Raw genomic sequence first — 21607 nt, 5'->3', positions numbered from 1 at the left:
GCAGCTTATCTGGAAATTCTGATCTTCTCCCCAAGATCTCTGTTGTACTGATACCACTGCCTGCGGAGGCACCACTGGAGTGCCCTCAGGTGCCAGCATGCATGGTTGACCAACAGAATGCAGAAAGCGAACAGACCGAGCAGGCTGACAACCTTCAGGACTGGAACAACCGCTCCATCGTGAAATAAATTAATCATTTCCTGAATGTTGAGAATCCTCTGGGGAGGAGGGTAAGCTCGACACACAGCTGTGTCCAGTATTGCCCCTATGAACAGGCTGCGCTGAGAAGGCACCAGGTGAGATTTGGGTACATTTATCGAGAAACCCAATTTGAACAACAGATGAGCTGTTAGTTGCAAGTGGCTTAAAACCAACTCTGGAGACTCTGTTTTGAGCAGCCAGTTGTCCAGGTAGGGGAAAACAGGAACCCCTAACCTTCTGAGATGAGCCGCTATCACTGCCATCATCTTTGTAAAGACTCGAGGTGCGGAAGTAAGAACGATTGGATGAGAACCGCAAACTGGTAGTGTTGCGACCCTACCGTGAACCGAAGATACTTCCTATGCGACTGCAGGATGGGAAGATGAAAATATGCATCCTGAAGATTGATGGACACCATCCAGTCTTCCTGTTGCAGCGCAAGAAGAACCTGAGCCAAGGTCAACAATTTGAACTTCTCCTGCTTGAGGTAAAGGTTCAAAATCCTGAGGTCCAAGATTGATCTTAAACGACCGTCCTCTCTTGGGGATCAGGAAATAACGGGAGTAGCAACCCTGACCCCTTTCCTGCTCTGGAACCACCTCTATCGCACCATTCTGAAGCAAAGTAAGAACCTCCTGCTGTAAAAGTAGTAAGTGATCTTCTGAGCACCAACCCTGGCGAGGAGGGTAAGGAGGAGGAAACTCCAAAAAGGGAAGAGCGTACCCATTCTCTACAAGATTCAAGACCCAACGATCTGATGTGATCAGTCTCCAATCTTGTAGAAAATGGGACACCCAACCTCCAACCAGACCAACATGTTCTGAGATGGAGGCTCTAGAACTGCTTTCCTGTTGCACCAACGGTGGCGGGAGGGGAGGTAGAGGAAGAGGAGGAGGATTTGTTGTTGAGCTGCTCCTCTAAGGCCTCTTTTATTCTTCCCTCTGTACGACTTGCACAAGGGATTCTGCTGTTGCTGACCCTGTTGAGACGATTGGCGGCCACGAAAGGAAGCAGACCTCCCAAATCCACCATACCACTTGTGGCCATATCCTCTAGATTGCACCTGGAGATCCAAAGACCTTGCAGTAGCCCTGCTGTCTTTAAAAACGCTCTAAGGCTGATTCCGCCTTTGAACCAAAGAGCTCTGACCCATCAAAGGGCAAATCCAGCAAAGTCGCCTGAACATCAGCAGAGAAACCAGATGATCCAAGCCATGCCCGTCTCCTTGCAGCCACAGAAGACCCCATCACACGAGCCACAGAGTCGGCAGTGTCCATGCCCGACTGAATCACCTGATGTGCTACAGCCTGAAAATCCGAAAGGACTTCTAGGAAATTGGCACGATCTTCCTCAGGCAACTTCGGGGCTAATTGTGCAACTGAGTCCATCAAAGCATGGATATATCATCCAAGAAGGAAAGTTGCATTAGTGGACTTAAGAGCCATACTTGCAGAAGAAAATACCTTCTTTGCAGCTTGCTCCATCTTTTTAGAATCCCTATCACCCAGAATGGTAAGGAAAGAACCAGAAGACTGCTTCGAACAAGAAGCCTGGACAACCAAACTTTCCGGCATAGGATGTGATGATAAAAAAACTTGTTTTCCAGGGGCAGGCCTGTACCTTCTCGAGATGAATCCGCAGGAGCAAATTAAAGGATTCTGCCACACCTCCAGGATTGGTTCAGTTAAAGCATCTGTAAAGGGAAGCAACGGCTCAGAAGTTGATGAAGTGTTTAGAACTTCTGTAAGAATGTTAGATTTTACCTCAACTGAGGGAAGCTGAAGACCAAGTAAATCAGCTGCCTTCCTTATAACTACATGATATGGAGCAATGTCCTGTACAACCCCTCCACTTGCAGATGGAAGATTATGTTCAGGAGATGTATCAAGGCCACAAGCTTCATGAAGGCCTTCAAACTCATCCATAGAGTCAACAATCGCTCCTTCCTCCTGATTCTGTGGCTATTCCTCCTCAAGGAGCCTCTGCGCCTCTCTCCTAGAACGTTGTTTAGGTATAGGCATCGGTGGAGCCACACGCGGCGCCGTTGAAGCCATCAACGGCGTCAACGAAGGAGCCTCGGCTTCGAACCTCGAGGTTGATCGAACTCGAGGCGGCGCCGACTCAGCAGCCAAAGGAGTCCTAGGAGCCAGAGTGGAGGATCTCGGCACCGGGAAACGCCAAGCCGGAGTCGACGGCAAGAATGGCATGAAGGGTGCCTGGGGATAGAATTGAGGAACACCCAGGTTAAAGGCCAAAGTACCCACGGGCCCGAAGGAACGCCGGATGGAGCAGAGGCCCTGGCAAACATCGCATTGAGAAAATGCGAAGAATCTGGCCCAGGAACAGGAAAAGGTGGATATGGATCCGTACCTGTCTGAAGAGAAGTCACCCGATGTCGAACTGGAGGTTACAGAGCCGGGGACGGCGCCCGCACAGGGGAAGCCACCCGGCCTGGAGAGGACTCCCGAGGCGACGTCGCTGGAGCCGGTAAATCTTCATGCTGCGAAGAACCTTTTGAAGCCGGCGACCCTGTAACCGGAGATGGAAAATGCGTCACCCGAGGAAAAGGGGATGGAGAGATAACGTTTTTTCCTTCGAGGTCGCTCAGTCGTAGTCGATGACCTCGAAGCCTTAACCTTCGAAGAACTATGTCGAGAGCCATATCTTCTTTTAGATTTCTTATGTTTCTTCGACTTTGAACTGTGAGAAGATTAAGACTTCGCCCTCTTTTGACCCCTCTTCTCCTTCTTGGCTTTGGCCATGAACAACTTGGCTTCAAGCTCCTTAATCGCTTTGAGATTCATCTTCCTGCAGCTTCTGCACTTTTCGACGTCATGGTCTGAAGATAAACACCAGAGGCAGTCATAGTGCGGGTCCGTGATTGACATATGCCCACCACATTCTCTGTAGGGTTTAAATCCCGTCTTCCTAGAAGTAGCCATCAGGAACAAACAAGAGATACAATGTTTTCTCTAGTGGAAAATGGAGAGCCCCTAGAAAAACCATTAAGCGTCGACGGCGCGGAAAAAAGGGAACTGACGTCAGCACGCCGACGAGGTCCTTTTGTGGCTCCGATGACATCATACGGTGCCGCTGTCTATTCTGACGTCCTCGTCGACGTGGGAGAGCTAGGAAACAATGTCCTGCAGAATGCTGGCGCAGGGGGTATTCAAAAGGTGAGGAATCCACAGGCAGAAGTATTCATCAGAATTTGCAATATTCATAGCTTTATTACTGTGTTAGGTTTTTATCGTTTTGGTCTTGCTTAACACAGATAAATATTAGCTATTCTTATAAAACTGGTGTGGTGTCCTTTTGTAGTGTTTTCCCTGTATTACTGTGTGGTAGGTGCAAACGCTTTACACATTGCCTCTGAGATGAGCCTGACTGCTTGTGCCAAGCTACAAAGGGGGTGAGCATGTGTTATTTTAGAAGTGTAAATCCCCATACCCTGCCTAAAAGGAAGGGTCCCTACTCGGACAGGGTGCAAACCTGCCAACTAGAGAGCCCCATTTCTAACAAGGGGCTGTGCACACCCCAGCTATTGTGCCTCTATAATTTGTAAGCCATGCAGGCAGCTGGCGTGAAACAGAGCATTGGCTCCTGAAGGGTGCAGTGTTCGATGATCCAGGCATTGGGTGGGTTGCATCATACAGTCTGGCTACCAGCTGTGCACTCACCTGTTGAGCTGGTCCACTCACGGCAGCAGGCAGTGGGTGGGTCATGCCCCCAATGTGGGTTAGTGCACTAAAGACGCAGCTCTAGTAGAGCTGGCACCGTCCATCACGCGGATTTCCCAACTGCAGTCACAGCCTCTAGCGGTCTTAGACAATGACCCGATAGCAAGCAGGGCTCCAAGCGGATATTCGTTTTCCAGGAAGCCCATAGGGACCTGCACACTTCGGGGGGTAGGTCTGATCATCCGCGCGCTTCAGCTTCTGGTCAAGCCAGCAGTATTAAGAAGAAAATCCCAGGGGTAGGCAAGGAGTTCCTCGCGGGCGCTGCTCTCACCATGCAGGTTAGCTTCACCCCGATGAGAAAACCCAACTTGTACAAAAAGCATAAAGCTGAGAACTAAGACTGATAGAGCCAGCAATAACCAATGTCAGATTGAAGGACTCCAACTTTGCATTACAGCACACCTTGTTGTCTATACCGACAAGGAAATTCTGCTCCCAATAACAACACTGCTAAAACAATATTTGTGACAGTGACATGGACAATATTTTGCTGAGAAGAGTATAGGCCTGATTTGGAGTAAGGCAGATGGGGTACTCGTCACAAACGTGGCAAGTATCCTAGCGGTCTTATTACAATTTCATTAGATATAATGCACTTGTAATAAGTCGACGTTTGTGACCGAGGAACCCGTCTGCCGAACTCTAAATTAGGTCCCACCTCTCATCTTGTATTGATACTATCCTAACTTGATCTTACATACATTCCCCGAAGGAATTAAGGTTCAAAGTTCAGCTTTATACTAAAAAAAAGCACTCTGGGGCTATCACAAAGGGACAGGAGATGCACATTAAATAAAACAAAATAATCAGCTTAACAAACAAGAAGTCAAAAAGTGGTCAATGTGGATATTAATCAAAATTTGGTTTTGCATCTTCTATTATATAATCAAACACATTGAAAGCCTTACCTGTGGTATACAGTCTGTGTAAGCGAACATCGACTTAAAACGGTCATCCATACTAATGTGGTACAAAACACACATAGCTATCTGTTTAAAGCTTTCATTATCTGAAAAGAACCAAGAGTACAAGTTTATGGAATAGCATTTCTTTTTGTCTATCAATTGCTATTACTACTTACTTTTGCCAATTCGAAGTGCTTAAAAAAATTAAATAATTATAAGTAGGGACACATCTTTGCATCAATGTATGTGTCTAATAATGTTGTATTTGGGCACATCTGTGCAGCCAAGTAACTATTTATCTAACTAATTATTTTTGCATATGTAATGTATAAATAAGGCAAGCCCTTCGTATGCGTTGCATTAGAAAACACATTTTATAGCACTCACAAAAAAATTGTAAATAGCAGCCAAGCATTAAATGTTCAAAATAGGTGTTCTCATTACACTTTCAATTGCAATTAAGATACAATTTAAACCATTCAGCTCTTCTCAAATACCATTGAATGTTTTTGTTCCTCAAATATCCAACATTTGAACGCGGTACATTAAAAAGGAGGGAAGGAAGGTTTACTTACATGTAATCCTACTTCTTCTTCAGGGGATCCCCACTAAAATCATTACACCAAATTCAAGGATTGCAGTTTGAGTGTAGAAGTTGGCCTCCCAGTTTGTGCAGAAGGTCTGGTCTGGATGGAAGCCTCCTTTGCGATTTTTCCAACAGGAGAAGGAAGTCCATGAACCACTACTGGTGGGCCCTCTCTGCGGCAGCTAGGATAACTCTGGCTCTCAAAAAAGGTCAGTGTGATGAGGACCACTGGAATTATGGGAAATCAGTGGAAAGTCATATAGAAATTTGCCAGACCTGTCGATCCATAGGGCTTTCCCCTTTGTCCCTGGTTGGTAAAATTTCGAGGCACAATGGGGCATTTTTCGTTCTCTGTCGTTGAAAAGAGATTTGTTGAGGGGAACCCCTGCTGCATAAGAGGTTTTGAAGGATGGAGTCGTTGAGGACCCACGTGTGTTTTTTTCTTGTTTGTTCTGCTCAACAAGTCGTCTTAAGTAATCTGGACCACTGAGAGATAGATTCCTACCTATTTATCAATTTCAGATGGTCTGGGACTCCAACGAAACAACTCCAGACATTGTCTATTGCTGCTTGTTCAGATAGTGCATTTGTGTTGTATTGCTCAGCTGAACAAAAGCGGAGTTTGTCCTGAAAGAAGAAAGGAAAGCTTTCATGGCTAGGGGTACCGCTCTTAATTCCAGCAGACTGACGTGATGTAATGTTTCATTCATAGACCAATCTTGTCGAATCTACAAGTGATCCGCATAGGCACTCCAATCTGATAGGAAGGCTTTGGACGCCACAGTGTAAGATGGAACATACAGATGGAAGTTCATTCTGCACAGGTTTATCAGATAACAGTACCTTGGAAGGGACTGGGCTGCGTGTGTGGTAAGCTGTTATCCTCATACTGGCCGGATTATTGGCACCACTGGTTTTCGCAGCATTCCTGTAATGGTATCATGTTGATGAGGGCATTTGGCACCAGACAGATGCAGGTCCCCAGGGAGCCCAGAAGCATACATATTTAATTCGCTGTTGGATGGTTTGCCTTCAGCAGATTGCAATATTTCAGATGGGTAGATAATAGACCTTCCTCCGATGGAAACACTTTTGCTTTAAAATATCCAGAACAACTCCCAGATAGTGCAGAGACTGCAATGGAGATGATCTTGATTTCGAAAGGTTGACATGCTGTCCTAAGTGGTGAGAGTGGAGACTGTTTGTAAATATGGACAAACATGCAGACTTTTTGACGCTTTGATCATTCAGGAGTCTAGAAATGAAGAGAGGAGGAGCTTCTGCGTCTTCTAGTGTGCTGCGACGACAACCATGCACTTTTGAGAATATTCTAGGCACACATTTGAGGCTAAATGTAATGACCTTGAATTGATAGTGGCTGGGGCCGAGCAGAACTCTCAAGAAATTAGCATGTTTCTTGGCTATAGCCATTTGAAAGTATGCATCTTGAAGATCTATGGAGCATAGTCAATCTTCCTGATGTAGCTGTGGGTAGTTGATGTAATGCTAGCATCTTCAATTTCAATTTCTGAATCCATTCGTTCACCATTTGAAGGCCAAGAATGAGTCTGCATTCATTCTTTGGCCCCGTCGTTTTCACACAAAAGTAGCACAAATAAATCCCCAGTCCTTTTTTGGAGAAAAGGAACTGTCTCTACATCCTGTTTTTGAAGCAGAATGTTCACTTCTTGCTCAAGCATCCCTAGATGTTGCATGAATGCCTGTTTTGGTGGCATCCCAGGAGGAAAATGGATGTATAAGAGACTGAAGGAATTCTGAATAGTATTTGGCACCCATGCACCATTTGTTAAGGTGGTCTACTCTTCCAGGAAATTAGAAATGCTTCCCTCTGCCAGAGTGGCTAAAGGAAGAGAGGAAGTGGGAAATCATTGCTTCATGCCTGCAGGGGGCTTTCCAGCTTCTGTAGTTGACCAGCTAATTGATGCTCCCCTTTACCTGAGGTCGGGCATCCCTGTTGTAGACAAAGGCCTGTGTTGCTGGTCATGATGCCACTGAGGGGTCTGAACACTCAGTGGAAAAAAAACTATTTGTATAAGGTCTGAACATGAGTGTTTTTCTGTTCTTTCATTTTTCCCCTGACATACAGCCTGTAAGATCTGCTTCTCCAATTTCATCCGGGCAATTTCATCATCCGTATGACTGCCAAAAAGTATAGTGCGCGAAAAGGGTATGTTTCAAAATACATTGTTGGGACTCTGGTTCAAGGCCCATTAATTTCAACCAAGATAAATGGAACAGACCCATATGATAACCATGTGCAGTCGCTATGGATGATTCTGCGGCTGCACTGATGACTTGATTATATGCCATAATTTTTTCATTTAGGATTTCTATTATCTCTTCCCTGCAATCTCTTGGTTAGTCATGGGCAAATTGCTAGAAAGAGTCCCACAATGACCTATCATATCAACCCAGGAGAGCTGTGGCCCTTGCAGTTGACATTATTATTGCAGATGTGCCATAAATATTTATCACCACTGAATCAAGTTTTTGGCTCTCTTGGTCTGGTGATGAAATGGAGGAAGGATTGTTGTGTGTCGATTTAGATACCGTATATAGGTTTCCTGATTTAATCCCTTATATAGGCACAATACGCATTGCCCATAATTAGGCATAGAAATCTTACCCTTAATTAGGCATTATCCCTGCTAAACAAATACAGGCATGGCCACCTACATCTGTCCATCCACGTCACAACGAGTTCTTGGAAAACCATACTCTTACGCCTTTAGGACTACCCCTTGCTTGGATTATTGTTTTCTCCGAGAACTCTTTTATTATGCATGAACATCTATTCCTTAGGGGTTCATTCATGACGTTCCTCTGCCCGACTTTTACGTAAATACTGGCATTCCTAAACATCTTCAAGGTATAAATATACCTTCACTTGCCATGGCAAACCACAGTTCGGCTGCATACTTGCACGGCACGGCTCACCACGGCAAGTTCGGAAGGAAGTAGAGTCCCCACCTGACGCAATGACCAGATGCTGTCATCCACCTCGCAGAGAATCCAGCTCTAGTGTTTCTGACTCCCCTTGCGGGGTGTTAGAGATCAAGACCCGGAAAGAGATACCAACGTCTCTCATTCTAAGGTATGGGGCGGACTAGAACCTAGAGGGACTTTTGGCAAATCTTGGCAACATCAATCCAAACTATAGCTAAACTAGACTATAGAAAAACAGCACCTACTTCTTACCTCCTACTAAACTTAGGATAGGTACACTGGGGTAGAACTAGCTAAAGGCACCAGACGAGTACTCCCATTTTAGCCTGTGTTGTTTATGTATGTATTTTTATGAATACATGTCATAATTACAAACCATGCTATTGCAGTATTATTTTATCTTACTGCTAACACTGTACGTATACTTCGCATTCTGTCTTACGATTGTAGCAGTGTTCCAAAATATTGTGCACCTTATCTTTGTTCCCTTGAAACTTGCTCTGCAACTTTCATTAAACAATGTCTAATAACGAGACTAACAGCGGAACCAGTGGAGCTGTACCCAAAGATGTCGCGGTAGCTTTTGATTATACAGGTTTTAATGAAACCGATGAGAATGCTATAATCATTCCTACAAATGTAAGGAGAGCCATCACTCTAAAACTTATAAAACATGGCCTAACACCAAGAGGTGGTAGAGCAGTTTTTGTGATAGAGGCACATGAATCTCACCAGACAGAGGTATTCTACTCACGGATAGTAGTCCCTGAATTACATCCAGTAACTAAAATGTTTCACTTCTACAAAGATGATGATCCATCTGAGGAATATATTCCTTTCGAGGATATTGAAATTCCACTCACATACCAGGAGCATGGTCTCTGGTTTAAAGGCGCCCTAAAACATCACAATCACATTACCAGGCTCGGTCCACTCGGTAGACCAGGAGCAACATGGCCAGTTTTAGCAGGTTACACACCTCATCCTGGCGTTGAAGCAATGTCAGACGCAGAATTACTTAACAAGATACAAAAATGTATAAAATTAAACAGATAAAGCTGAGTCTGAGAGTTATGAAAAAGACTCTATTAAACACAATCCTACCTCTTCTAAAAAGAAGTGGGAAAATAAAATGTTCTCAATCCCAAGGTAGGTCTCCTCAAAAGGAGCCTTCTGAAAGGAGGTATAACCTCAGGAATAGGGATAATTTGAGAAAACCTGTCATGTATAAAGATACTGATACACTTTCTTCTTGTACCTTTCAGATATCGTCACAGACATCCAAAAGAAGAACCTGTGAAGTCCAAAGACGATCAACACGTTCAGAAAAACAAACCAAAAGAACATTAGTTACTTACCTGTAAACTGTGGTTCTCCAGTATTGGTGTCTTACATAGATTCACATACTTGAATATTCCCCGTCGTCGAAGTGGGAGTCCCATGGTACATAAAATAGTAGTAAAATATATAATTATATACATATAGAAAAATATATAATTATACATATACATATAAAATGTAATGCATATAAAATATAGAAATAAAGTTAAAAGTACCATAGAACTAAAAAGGCCCATAGAAGCCTTAAAGGGAGAATTCACTTTAGTAACATATCAGAGTCATTATAATAGTCCACATTCGAGCCAATCAGGCAGCAACATCCTCTAGAACCTTCTCCTCAGAAGCTCAGGCCCTCAAATTTTCGTAGCACCAAAGTGAGCCATAGTGCATGAGGAGAAGAGAGCCTCTAGGGGAGGAAGGGTGGGTCGCATGTGAATCTATGAAAGACACCAATACTGGAGAACCACAGTTTACAGGTAAGTAAGTAATGTTCTTCTCCAGTATTAGGGGTGTCTTTCATAGATTCACATGCTTGAATAAGAATAGAAAGCAGTAAACCAATACATGAGTCATAAAAGGCAGTGAAAACCAAAGTAAGTAAAGTCAGTGCACATATGAACATAGCATACATTTAGACATAAGGCAAAACCTTTTATGACAGGAGGCAGGAAGCAACAGAGGCTCACCTTAGTTGAAAAGATTTCGTAGCACTGCCTGTCCCACATCAGCATCTGCAGCGTCCGCTGAATCCACACAGTAGTGCCTCGTAAAAGTGTCTGCTCGACCACGTTGCAACTCTGCAGATCTGGCGCAGAGGCACTCCAGCAAAGAGGGCGGTAGATGATGCCACAGCCCTTGTTGAGTGTGCTCGCACCGGAGCAGAAAGAGGCTTTCCAGCCCGTTGATGGCAGAAGGAGATGGCAGAAGAAATCCATCTAGTAATGGATGGTTTAGTGACTAGTTGTCCTTTGCACATTCGGCCATAGGCCACGAAGAGCTGGTCGGATTTTCGAAAAGGAGCGGTTCGCTGAATGTAGAATTTCAAGGCAACGGTTTAAATCCAAGGAGTGTAGAGAACGCTCAGCAGGAGACTGAGGATTTGGGGAGAAAGTCTTGAGAATGACAGGCTCATTAAGATGGAAATCCGTAGGAACCTTGGGGATACATTTTGGATTTGTACGCAAAGTAACAGCGTCCTTGGAAAATTGAAGAAATGGAGGTTGAATTGTGAATGCTTGAATGCCACTTACTCGCCTGGAGGATGTAAGCGCGAGTAGGAGAGCAACCTTCCACGTGAGGAATTGTAAGTCCGCTGAATGGATGGGCTCAAAAGGAGGTAGGAGGAGCTGAGATAAAACCAGATTCAGGGGCCAAGCAGGCGGCGGATGACGTATGGGCGGATACATTCGAAAGAGGCCCCTGAAGAACTGTCGGATGATTCGAGAGGAATACAGTGATGTGGAACCTGTGAGAAGTTGGCCTGGTTTATGATGTTCACTATTCTAGTGAGCATCTTGCACCAGTCCAAACAACCCTTATGGTGATGGTTGTAAAGTCAACCTTATAGACCAGCTATCCTAGTGGTAGCGTGGACAGAACAGTCTTAGGCTAAAAGACTCTTGAGGGCGTGCAAAGCCAGCTGTTTTACCATATGTAACCCCTTGAATATCAAATGAAAGGACACCACACAGGATATATATAAAATATATATGTATTTATTTACTAACACACTCCTCTGAACTCTTTATGAGATCATAGGCCAAAGCACATAAGTTACTTAATCAGAATACTTTAAATAGCACAATTTACAGTTAGGCCCTAGGGGTGCGTAAAACCATATACTAAGTAAGTGGTATAAGAACCACGACTTGGGAAAAGGAGAGGCCTAGGGCCTAGAGAATCCCAGGGGCTACACTATCTGACCCTTAGGTTAGGAGTAGGAGGCCCACAGGCGGCGCGTGCAGTGTCTTTAACACACACGCGAGAGTCAATGTTAAGTTAATGGGAACTTAGAGGTTAGAAAAAGAAGGATTTAGGACACTTCCGGTCTAGCTAGAAGGAAACAACCAAAAACCTAGACACTTGAATAGTCAATACCCTTGGGAGCACCGGAGTACTCGCATTACCTCACCCACAGGAAGCAGGTGCATAGGTGTGAAGATGTGTCGGGTTTCGCCGTTGAAGTCTATGGAGCCTGTGAAGAAAGATGCTGCAGGCGACCAGGAGGAAGATGTCCGGATGGATCCAAGGGTGGATCGAGGATGAAGACCTGAAAGTAGAGGGGACAGAGTCTGGGTCACTAGCCAGTGACCGGGTGGAACCAGGAAGGAACCAGGCGACGTCGAGGAGCAATCATGTGCTGTCGTGAAGCTTGTCTCTTCAGCCACGCGGACCAGGAGGCGTCGAGGATGACCAGATGCTGGAGAGGAGCTGTCCCACGAAGGTTCTCGCAGATGGAGGGGTCGACCGCCGGATTGGAGTCAACCAGCCTTGGCAAAGGCAACTCACGCAGGATACAAAGAAGGCTTCTGATGCAGAACAGCAAGGTCTGAGGTGCCTCACCTTTGCAGGGAGGCAAGGGCCAGTCTGGAGCAACCAGACCAGCGAGTTGGTTACAAAGGATTGTCGTCACAGAGGCTACTAGCCAACGGGCCAGCAACCGGACAACGCGTCGAGCAGAACACCAGCAGAAGGGCCCCACGCAGAACTCGTGGAGGGTGAAGGGCTGATCTTCGGTGCAGGTGGAGCTCGGATTCGGGGCTTCTCAATCCCCAGTGCACAGCTGCGAGGATACCTCAGGAGCTGCACAGTTAGCAAGTCGTGGACTTTTCAAGATGTCCGGTCCCACGTGTCTCGTTGCCTCCACGGATCTCAGCTATGCTGCAGACGTGAAGAGAGGGTCAGAGACGCCTGGAAGTCTGGGTCTTGTCAGGCTCTGTGCGCGGGTCCCGGCAGGAGCGTCGACAAAGCAAGCCGTTGATTTGCTGGATGGTGCCTGGTTGCCCAGGGTGGTCACTCCTTGGCCACAAGGGAGATTCTTCAGTCTTCAGCTTCAGCAGAATGTCGAAGGTCCAGAGTTCCGTTTCAAGTTTCAATTCAGGATCAAATCTTAAGTCCTAGGACTCAGCTCCTACCTTTATATAACTAAAAGGGGCTGGATTACTTTCTAGGTCCCTCCTATGGGTGGGACCAGGAAGGGGGTGGTTACACCCCCTCTCCTTTGACCAGTTTCGCGCCAGAGCTGGGGCTGGAGTGCCCCAGCAACCGGTTTGAACCGGGGTATGCATGGAGCACCTAGGGTGCTCCAGGCAGTGTCTTAATCTATTCAGCCCTCCCTGTCCCAATACACAAAGTCCTGTCTGGGGTGGTGCTCGCACCTCCCAAGACAGGAAACCTATTGTCCAAGCCTCCCTCGCTGGAAGGACTCCCAGCAGCAGGAGGTCAGACTTGTGTCTGTGGCAGCAGCATCCATTTTGTGATACTGAGGCTCTAGTTAACTTTAACCGGGATTAGTAGGAACAACATGTCTTCTCCCTCTAGAAGGGTGGAATGCTACCCACGTCGCCATAACTGGCGAGGGGGTAGTATTCCAAAGCGTATGACACCTTACCGACATGTTTTGATAAAGCCAAACCAAAGTTAGCATTCAACCGCGAGGATTATAATGCACTTAAGAGTACATGGTATGGCTATATCCTAGAACAGCTATAAGGACATGGTTCTGAAAGCTGCAGACAGGCTCAGCTCATGCTAGAGCCTCATCTTGTAGTGTAGTTCCTATTTTCCCAATAGGCTCTGCGCATTGGAATAGTACCTACAGCAGTAAAGGCCTAGGCCAGACGTTAACTAGGTCTACTACTGTCGATACTAGACTTAATTTTTGGGTTTGCCAGCTAAGCTCAGAGTTCGCTAGAAACTTTCTCGAATGTTCAAGGAAGGGTTAACTTCCCTGATTAGACAAGAAGGGATTTAGTTTCTGACAACCATAGAACATGACAACTTTGCTCTCCCCTAATCAAGAGTCAATCTCGAGAGTCGTGTGAGCACAAGGCAATTATTTTACTCAGTCAGTACGTGCATTCTTAGTCTCATCAGAATGTAGAGAAAAGGAAGAGACGGGCGTGTTCAATAAAAGATGTTATTTATTGATCAGTCTCTTTTCTCATACATGAGAAATGGATCGATATTATTGCAATACTTATAGTTAAGTAAAGTGCATACATTAAAAGCAATAGTATAAAATAATACTGTAAAAACATTGATATGGTTTCTGAGCCATATGATGTTTAAAATGATTAAAATATATTTACATACACATATACATTTGACTAAACGTGCTCAACTGGTGTTTCTAAATACGCCTACCCCGTGTACCTGACCTAAGTCTAATGCGTGGGCGGGAATAGAAAGTTACAGTTTAAGTTAAGTTTGTTTTTGCCAAGTGAATAACTAAAGAATTCTCTGTGAGGGGTTATTCAGTTCTGTACCTGGAATTTAGGATGAATGAGGAATGGTATCTCTTTCTCTGCTCTCGATATTCCAGGCTGCCTGCGAGGGCTGCCCAGAAACGCCGGTGCTGGGTCTCTCGGCTTGATATAGCAGCGCGTCTCTCAGCGCGTCAGAAAGGCGGGGCTGCGCCAGCGGGGTCTGCTTCTGCTCTCGGCTTCGGCAAGTATGGCTGCTCCGTCTTGTCACCACGCGTGTGTTTGCATAGGGCAAGGTCGGCAATATTTATACCTTAAAGGTGCCGAGATTGACGTAAGGATGGACATAGGTACGTCAATAAAGATGTCATACGACTTGCTCGTTAGCACATTCTTTTGCAAAAGTTCTCTGTGAAATCAAAACAATGGCCGCACGGATTATCCAGGTTGTCATAGGTTTGATTTGTTATGAGAACGTCGTATGCCTTATCAGGGGCTGGAGGAATGTCGCTTGTCTAATTAGATCTCAAGCGTTATGACCTAATCAGATAACACGTTCCTGTGCCGTAGTGTGACTGCGTCAGATAACGGTATCTGCATCATGGGGGTTTTCTTGCCTCATGGGCTGACTGTTAGTTAACTAGCTAGTTAGTTTAACCAGAATAGGGTCAGGAATAGGGGGATCGATTCAGAACCTATAGAAATACACGACAATCTCACATAAAACCAAGCACTCTGCCTTCAGGATTGGTAAGTCCTGCCATAGGAGTGACTTATAGGTGAATATGTGTCTATATATAATGGTAGGTATAGGAATACTAAACCTAAGCAAGGGGTGATTACACGACCTTGCCCCAGCTGAGGGATCAGCCAGTTGTGTCAGTTTGGATGGCCAGCCAGGGGTGGCAAAAGATATGCTGCAGCCCCTGGTAGGCCTTGGGTGCGCCTATGCCCTGGATACCTATGGTACACTGTACAGGGACTCACAAGAGTGACCCAAATCCCAATTGGTGATGTACCTAAAGTACATGGTGTGAAATTTAGAGAGAGAACAGCAGGGCTGTGGGTCTGATTAGCAGGCCCACAGCCACATTAAGTCGAAAACCATTGAAGCAAAAAGCAAAAAGGGGGGTGACCATAGGAAAGCAGACCCTACTCTCCTACAGTGGACATGGTGGTGGTGGAGGACATGTTGGTGGATGTGGTGGTGGTGGTGGTGGTGGTGGTGGATGTGGTGGTGGTGGTGGTGGTGGTGGTGGTGGATGTGGTGGTGGTGGATGTGGTGGTGGTGGATGTGGTGGTGGTGGTGGTGGATGTGGTGGTGGTGGATGTGGTGGTGGTGGTGGACGTGGTGGTGGTGGTGGACGTGGTGGTGGTGGTGGACGTGGTGGTGGTGGTGGACGTGGTGGTGGTGGTGGACGTGGTGGTGGTGGTGGACGTGGTGGTGGTGGTGGACGTGGTGGTGGTGGTGGTGGATGTGGTGGTGGTGGTGGATGTGGTGGTGGTGGTGGTGGATGTGGTGGTGGTGGTGGATGTGGTGGTGGACGTGGTGGACGTGGTGGTGGTGGACGTGGTGGTGGTGGACGTGGTGGTGGTGGACGTGGTGGTGGTGGACGTGGTGGTGGTGGACGTGGTGGTGGTGGACGTGGTGGTGGTGGACGTGGTGGTGGTGGTGGACGTGGTGGTGGTGGACGTGGTGGTGGTGGACGTGGTGGTGGTGGACGTGGTGGTGGTGGACGTGGTGGTGGTGGACGTGGTGGTGGTGGATGTGGTGGTGGTGGATGTGGTGGTGGTGGACGTGGTGGTGGTGGACGTGGTGGTGGTGGTGGACGTGGTGGTGGTGGTGGACGTGGTGGTGGTGGTGGACGTGGTGGTGGTGGTGGACGTGGTGGTGGTGGTGGACGTGGTGGTGGTGGTGGACGTGGTGGTGGTGGTGGATGTGGTGGTGGTGGTGGATGTGGTGGTGGTGGTGGGTGTGGTGGTGGACGTGGTGGTGGTGGACGTGGTGGACGTGGTGGTGGTGGACGTGGTGGTGGTGGACGTGGTGGTGGTGGACGTGGTGGTGGTGGACGTGGTGGTGGTGGACGTGGTGGTGGTGGACGTGGTGGTGGTGGACGTGGTGGTGGTGGTGGACGTGGTGGTGGTGGTGGACGTGGTGGTGGTGGTGGACGTGGTGGTGGTGGACGTGGTGGTGGTGGACGTGGTGGTGGTGGACGTGGTGGTGGTGGACGTGGTGGTGGTGGATGTGGTGGTGGTGGATGTGGTGGTGGTGGACGTGGTGGTGGTGGACGTGGTGGTGGTGGACGTGGTAGTGGTGGACGTGGTAGTGGTGGACGTGGTAGTGGTGGACGTGGTAGTGGTGGACGTGGTAGTGGTGGACGTGGTAGTGGTGGACGTGGTGGTGGATGACTATTGGGTAGGAGGGTGCTGGCAGAATGCGGAAGGAGAGGAGGATCTTGAAGGGGGCACATGGGCGAGCAGAAAGAGGTCGAATATTAGAAACAATCCACAGCATCGCTCTGGGCGATGTGCTAAAGAAACGTTGCTGTTTTTATTTGAGCTGAGTGGTGGCTTACTTGTAGCCTGGCCTCTGATTGTTTTCTAGACCGCATGCCAAGGCAGCTAAAGAGCTATGAGGCATGATTGTGACTGTGTTAAGCTGCCTATTTCTGCCTGGTTCTAAGATATCCGCTGGTGAGGTGAGGGGGCATGCCACGGAGTTGGCAGCACTTTACCACCTACATTGCTCTAGTGCTGTGTTGCACACCTGATGTTGAGGAGAGGGGCTTTGTCAGTCATGTTATATTTGAGAAAGGCAGAATCGAGGTGCACATGGAAAAGAGTTGTGTAGTGAGTATGGTGGGGAAAGGTGCTATTGGGTGTCCAGTAATTGCATTTGCATTTACATGGTGCTTACTACCCCTGACGAGGCGTTGAAGCGCTTTTTCGGCGAGTAGCACGCTACTCCGGAACCCAAAGAGTATTAGTGGTGAAAGAGCGGTGGACACGGGTGTATTGGAATTGAAAAAGCATAGTGGAGTGATAGAGGAGGGAAGGGTTTGGATTTATATAGCGCCTGCTAACCCTGATGAGGTGTCAAAGTGCTTTTCGGTGGGTAGCACGCTACTCAATACTCATAAAGGGTTACTGGAAGTGAGGGGCGTATGTGATGACGTCTGATAGGGTGGTTCTCTGGTGTTTATTGAATGTGGTTGATGACTGTACCGTTGGGATTGCAGATTATAGGTCACGTGTTGGTTCTTGTAGGCTATCCGAGAAGGTAGGAGCTGACATGGCAAGGCAGTGGTGGACTGGGGGTTAGAGAGAGATAAGTGGAATGTTTATTGCGGTCTCTGCCGATATGGTGATTGGGCCTGTGCAAATAAAAAGTAAAGGTTGGTCAATGAGACTAATACCGAGGCTCAGGAGAATGCAGGGGAGTGAGAAGCTGATGTGAAGCAAGGGCACCTAAATGTGCGATACAAGAAGGATCAACCTAACCGGTGAGGGAGGGGGCGATATATGAGCGCGCCAATGAAATGCCTTGGGGAGATAAACAAGAGACAAGTGTGAGTTGAAATGCTTTATATTAGCCCAAGGAGCGTATGGGTTACAGATTTGTTAGACAGAAATGCAGGAGATCGAAAGATGAGGTTTGAGAGACCATTAACTGTGGGTACATCAACAAATAATTAAGGAAATTGGAGAAAGAAATGCACTACTCAGAATGTAAATAGGTCTATGGTGCAGCGAGGGTGCTATACAGATATCCCAGGACCTCTGCATAAATACAGAAAAATGGTTAAAGCGGAGATAAGCCATAGGCCTTGTATTACTGAATGATATGAAAATAAAATACAGAAGGAATGATATTCTACAAGCGGTATACCTGTTGAACGGGTTCTCGCTTGAGGAACAGGGTTATGGTCCCATATGCTTAAGCGGTTTATGCGGGGTTAAGGTTAGATGCGCCCATAAGCATACCATCTGACTTAATCGAAATGTAGAGGCCACTGAGCGCCCGAGATTAGAAATTCTAAAATCGAGCTGTTTTGCCAGAGCTCTGTGTATCCCCCAAAATTGGAGTGGCAGTGCTGCTGCCTGTCAGGATTCGCGAGCACATGCCAAGTAGTGCCAGGTTCTCAGAAATGGAATAGTCGGGTTGCTGCAGTGCTGCAGCCCAGGGTTCAGCTGCATCGGTAGCGCTGCGTGTGCGTGTGTGGGGCGGGCATGCTGCAGGCCAGGACTCAGGTGCATCAGTAGAGCTGTGTGTGGTGGCGGGGCGTTCTGCTGGCCAGGACTCAGGTGCATCGGTAGAGCTGGGCTCGGGGAGCATGCTGCAGGCCAGGACTGAGGTGGATCGGCAGAGCTGTGTGTGAGGGGGGGCGTGCTACTGGCCAAACTGAAGTTCATCGTTAGAACTGTGTGTGGGGCGCATGCTGCTGGCCAGGACTGAGGTACATCGGTGTAACTGGGGGGGGGGGGGGGGGGGGGGGGGGAGGCGCTGCTGGCCAGGACTGAGGTGTATCAGTAAGAGCTGTGTATGTGGGGGGACCATGCTACTGGCCAGGACTGAGGTGCATCAGTAGAGCTGTGTAGGGGGCATGCTGCTGCCAGGACTGAGGGGCATCGGTAGAGCTGTGTGTGGGGTGTGTGTGCTGCAGGCCAGGACTGAGGAGCATCGGTAGAGCTGTGTGGGGGGAGGGGACCATGCTGCAGGCCAGGACTAGGGTCATCGGTAGAGCTCTGTGTTGGGGGGGGCATGCTACTTGCCAGGACTGAGGTGCATCAGTAGAGCTGTGTGTGTTGGGGGGGTGCTGCTGACCAGGACTGAGGTGCATCGGTAGAGCTTGTGAGGGGGGGGGGGCGTGCTGCAGGCCAGGACTGAAGTGCATTGGTAGAGCTGTCTGTGTGGGGTGCTGCTGGCCAGGCTTGAGGTGCATCGGTAGGGCTGTGTGGGGGGGAAGCATGCTGCAGGCCAGGAATGAGGTGCATCTGTAGAGCTTTGTGTGTGGGGGCGTGCTGCAGGCCAGGACTGAGGTGCATCGGTAGAGCTGTGTGTGTGGGGGCGTGCTGCAGGCCAGGACTGAGGTGCATCAGTAGAGCTGTGTGTGTGGGCGAGTGCTGAAGGCCAGGACTGAGGTGCATCGGTAGAGCTGTGGGTGGGGGTGGTTGCTGCTGGCCAGGAATGAGGTGCAATGGTAGAGCTGTGGTGGGGGGCTGTGCTGCTGGCCAGGATTGAGTTGCGTCGGTAGAGCCGTGTGGGGGGGGGGGGGGCTGGCCAGGACTGAGGTGCATCGGTAGAGCTGTGTGTGGGGGGGCGTGCAGCTGGCCAGGACTGAGGTGCATCTGTTGAGCTGTGTGTGTGGGTGGGAATGCTGCAGGCTAGGACTCAGGTGTATCGGTAGAGTTGTGTGTGGGGGTGTGCTGCTGGTAAGGACTGAGGTGCATCGGTAGAGCTTTGTGTGTGTAAGGGGGAGCATGCTGCAAGTTAGGACTGAGCGTGGGGGTGTGCTGCTAACCAGGACTGAGGTGCATCGGTAGAGCTGTGTGTGGGGTGCTGCTGGCCAGGCTTGAGGTGCATCGGTAGGGCTGTGTGGGGGGGGGAGCATGCTGCAGGCCAGGACTGAGGTGCATCTGCAGAGCTGTGTGGGGGGGCAGCATGTTGCAGGTAGGACTGAGGTGCATCGGTAGAGCTTTGTGTGTAGGGGTGTGCTGCAGGCCAGGACTGAGGTGCATCGGTAGAGCTGTGTGTGTGTGTGGGGCGTGCTGCAGGCCAGGACTGAGGTGCATCGGTAGAGCTGGGGGGGGTTGCTGCTGGCCAGCACTGAGGTGCAATGGTAAAGCTATGTGTAGGGGGCTGTGCTGCTGGCCAGGACTGAGGTGCATTGGTAGAGCTGTGTGTGTGTGGGTGGGTGCTGCTGGATGCGGTTCAGACTGAGGTGCATCAAAAGACCAAGCAAATGAAATGCCTCAATCATCTCAGAAGAGCCATTTACGGAAGCTGCTATCAAAGATTATCTAACCACACATCGCTACCACAGCATGAATAAATACCTCCCTCTAACATAGAAGCGCCCCCCCAAGTTCGAGCAAGGCGTAATAATCCTTCTACTGAAGACAAAACACTGGAAACCCATCAGACCTATTAACTAGAGAATCATCTTAATTCTCTACCTCATTAGCAAAATCATCGAAAGCGAGATCAAAAAACAGCTACAAGATTTCATCAAATCCAACAACCTGTTACAGGACAGACACTAAAGCTTCAGACCAGGACGGGTCTGCAATTTCAGAAATCAGTGAAGATCTCTTGTTCTCCACTGATATGGGACAATGTGAAATGTGTATCCTCTGCAATCCATACACATAGACCATAAGTTCCTGTTTAATCAATTAGCGGTGACCCGCCTTCTCCATGATTTCCAATGTACTTTCCTATTGTAATCGTGTGTATTTTTGTATCCATTGTACCCTCTTCATTGACCATTGTGAACTGTACCTGATGTCGAGTTTGTTTAATAAAAAAGATTTATAAAAAAAAAAATTAGAAAATCAGACAGAGACAAACAGAAGAACACTTAAGTTATGTAACACATTCCTCTCATGTCGATGCCGACAAGTCAAAATAGGCTAATTCACCTTGACACCATTCTGGCCCCCCAAGATTCTTCCCTTTTCCAGATACTAATTAGTATTTATGAGACTCCTGACACATCATCTCACTCTACCAATTTCGATTCCAGAATTATGCAGACATAAAATCCACCCAGAGTTCTGGATTACCACTTAGACAAAGTAGGCACCGGTCTTGCGGCCCCACTCCTTTTAGGGGCCTGCGACAACTGATCAAAATAATATTGATTTGATCGTGAAAGAAAATTACAATGAAGTTTTCTTAAATTGTTTCCAAAAGATAGAAACAATGAATCAACTCAAAGAAAAACTTTCCATTAAAGACTTTATAGAGAAAATACTGTATTCATGTAATGTACCCAATAACAACGGAAATCACTTAAACCAGAAAGACTGCATCAGATTCACATAAGTTTGTCTCCTAAAAGCTCATCTTCTGGAAGCTGTCATTTTGAAAAACAATCTGGCGCAAAGCCGCAAACTACGTTCCTTTAATGTAGAGTAGTGATGGTCATCTCCGACTAGCGGCTGACGTGCACACTACTTAGTTCAATGTTATCCCACTAATTTACAAGGGGGTGGCAAAATGTCAACTGCCTAGGGGCCTCCACAGGGTTTATTCCGGCACTGTCTACACCTGACTAGGCTACTTCTCAAACCAAAGTAGAAAAATACCATGTCTGAAACACATGTACCCCTGGATGAAGGACATCCACCTAAATTGTTAAAAAATGAAATTCTGATAACAAGCAATAGCACAAAAAACAGCCTCAGAACTCTAGGCGCAAGCCTACGTAACTTACTACG

The 21607-nt window shown here is 47.7% G+C and overlaps 1 protein-coding gene across 1 annotated transcript in view; it reads right to left on the bottom strand.

The window, feature by feature from the left end:
- KIFAP3 (kinesin associated protein 3) overlaps positions 1-21607 on the bottom strand; it is a 1290910-nt gene that overhangs the window by 614368 nt on the left and 654935 nt on the right. The window contains exon 11 of the mRNA XM_078686865.1: positions 4850-4950. Within this exon, the coding sequence (XP_078542991.1) occupies positions 4850-4950 (101 nt within the window). The remainder of the gene's footprint in view (positions 1-4849; positions 4951-21607) is intronic.

This window comes from Lissotriton helveticus, chromosome 1_1 (genome assembly GCF_964261635.1).
Source record: "Lissotriton helveticus chromosome 1_1, aLisHel1.1, whole genome shotgun sequence".
Taxonomy (NCBI): Eukaryota; Metazoa; Chordata; class Amphibia; order Caudata; family Salamandridae; genus Lissotriton; species Lissotriton helveticus.
This window is presented reverse-complemented; position numbering and strand designations above follow the sequence as displayed.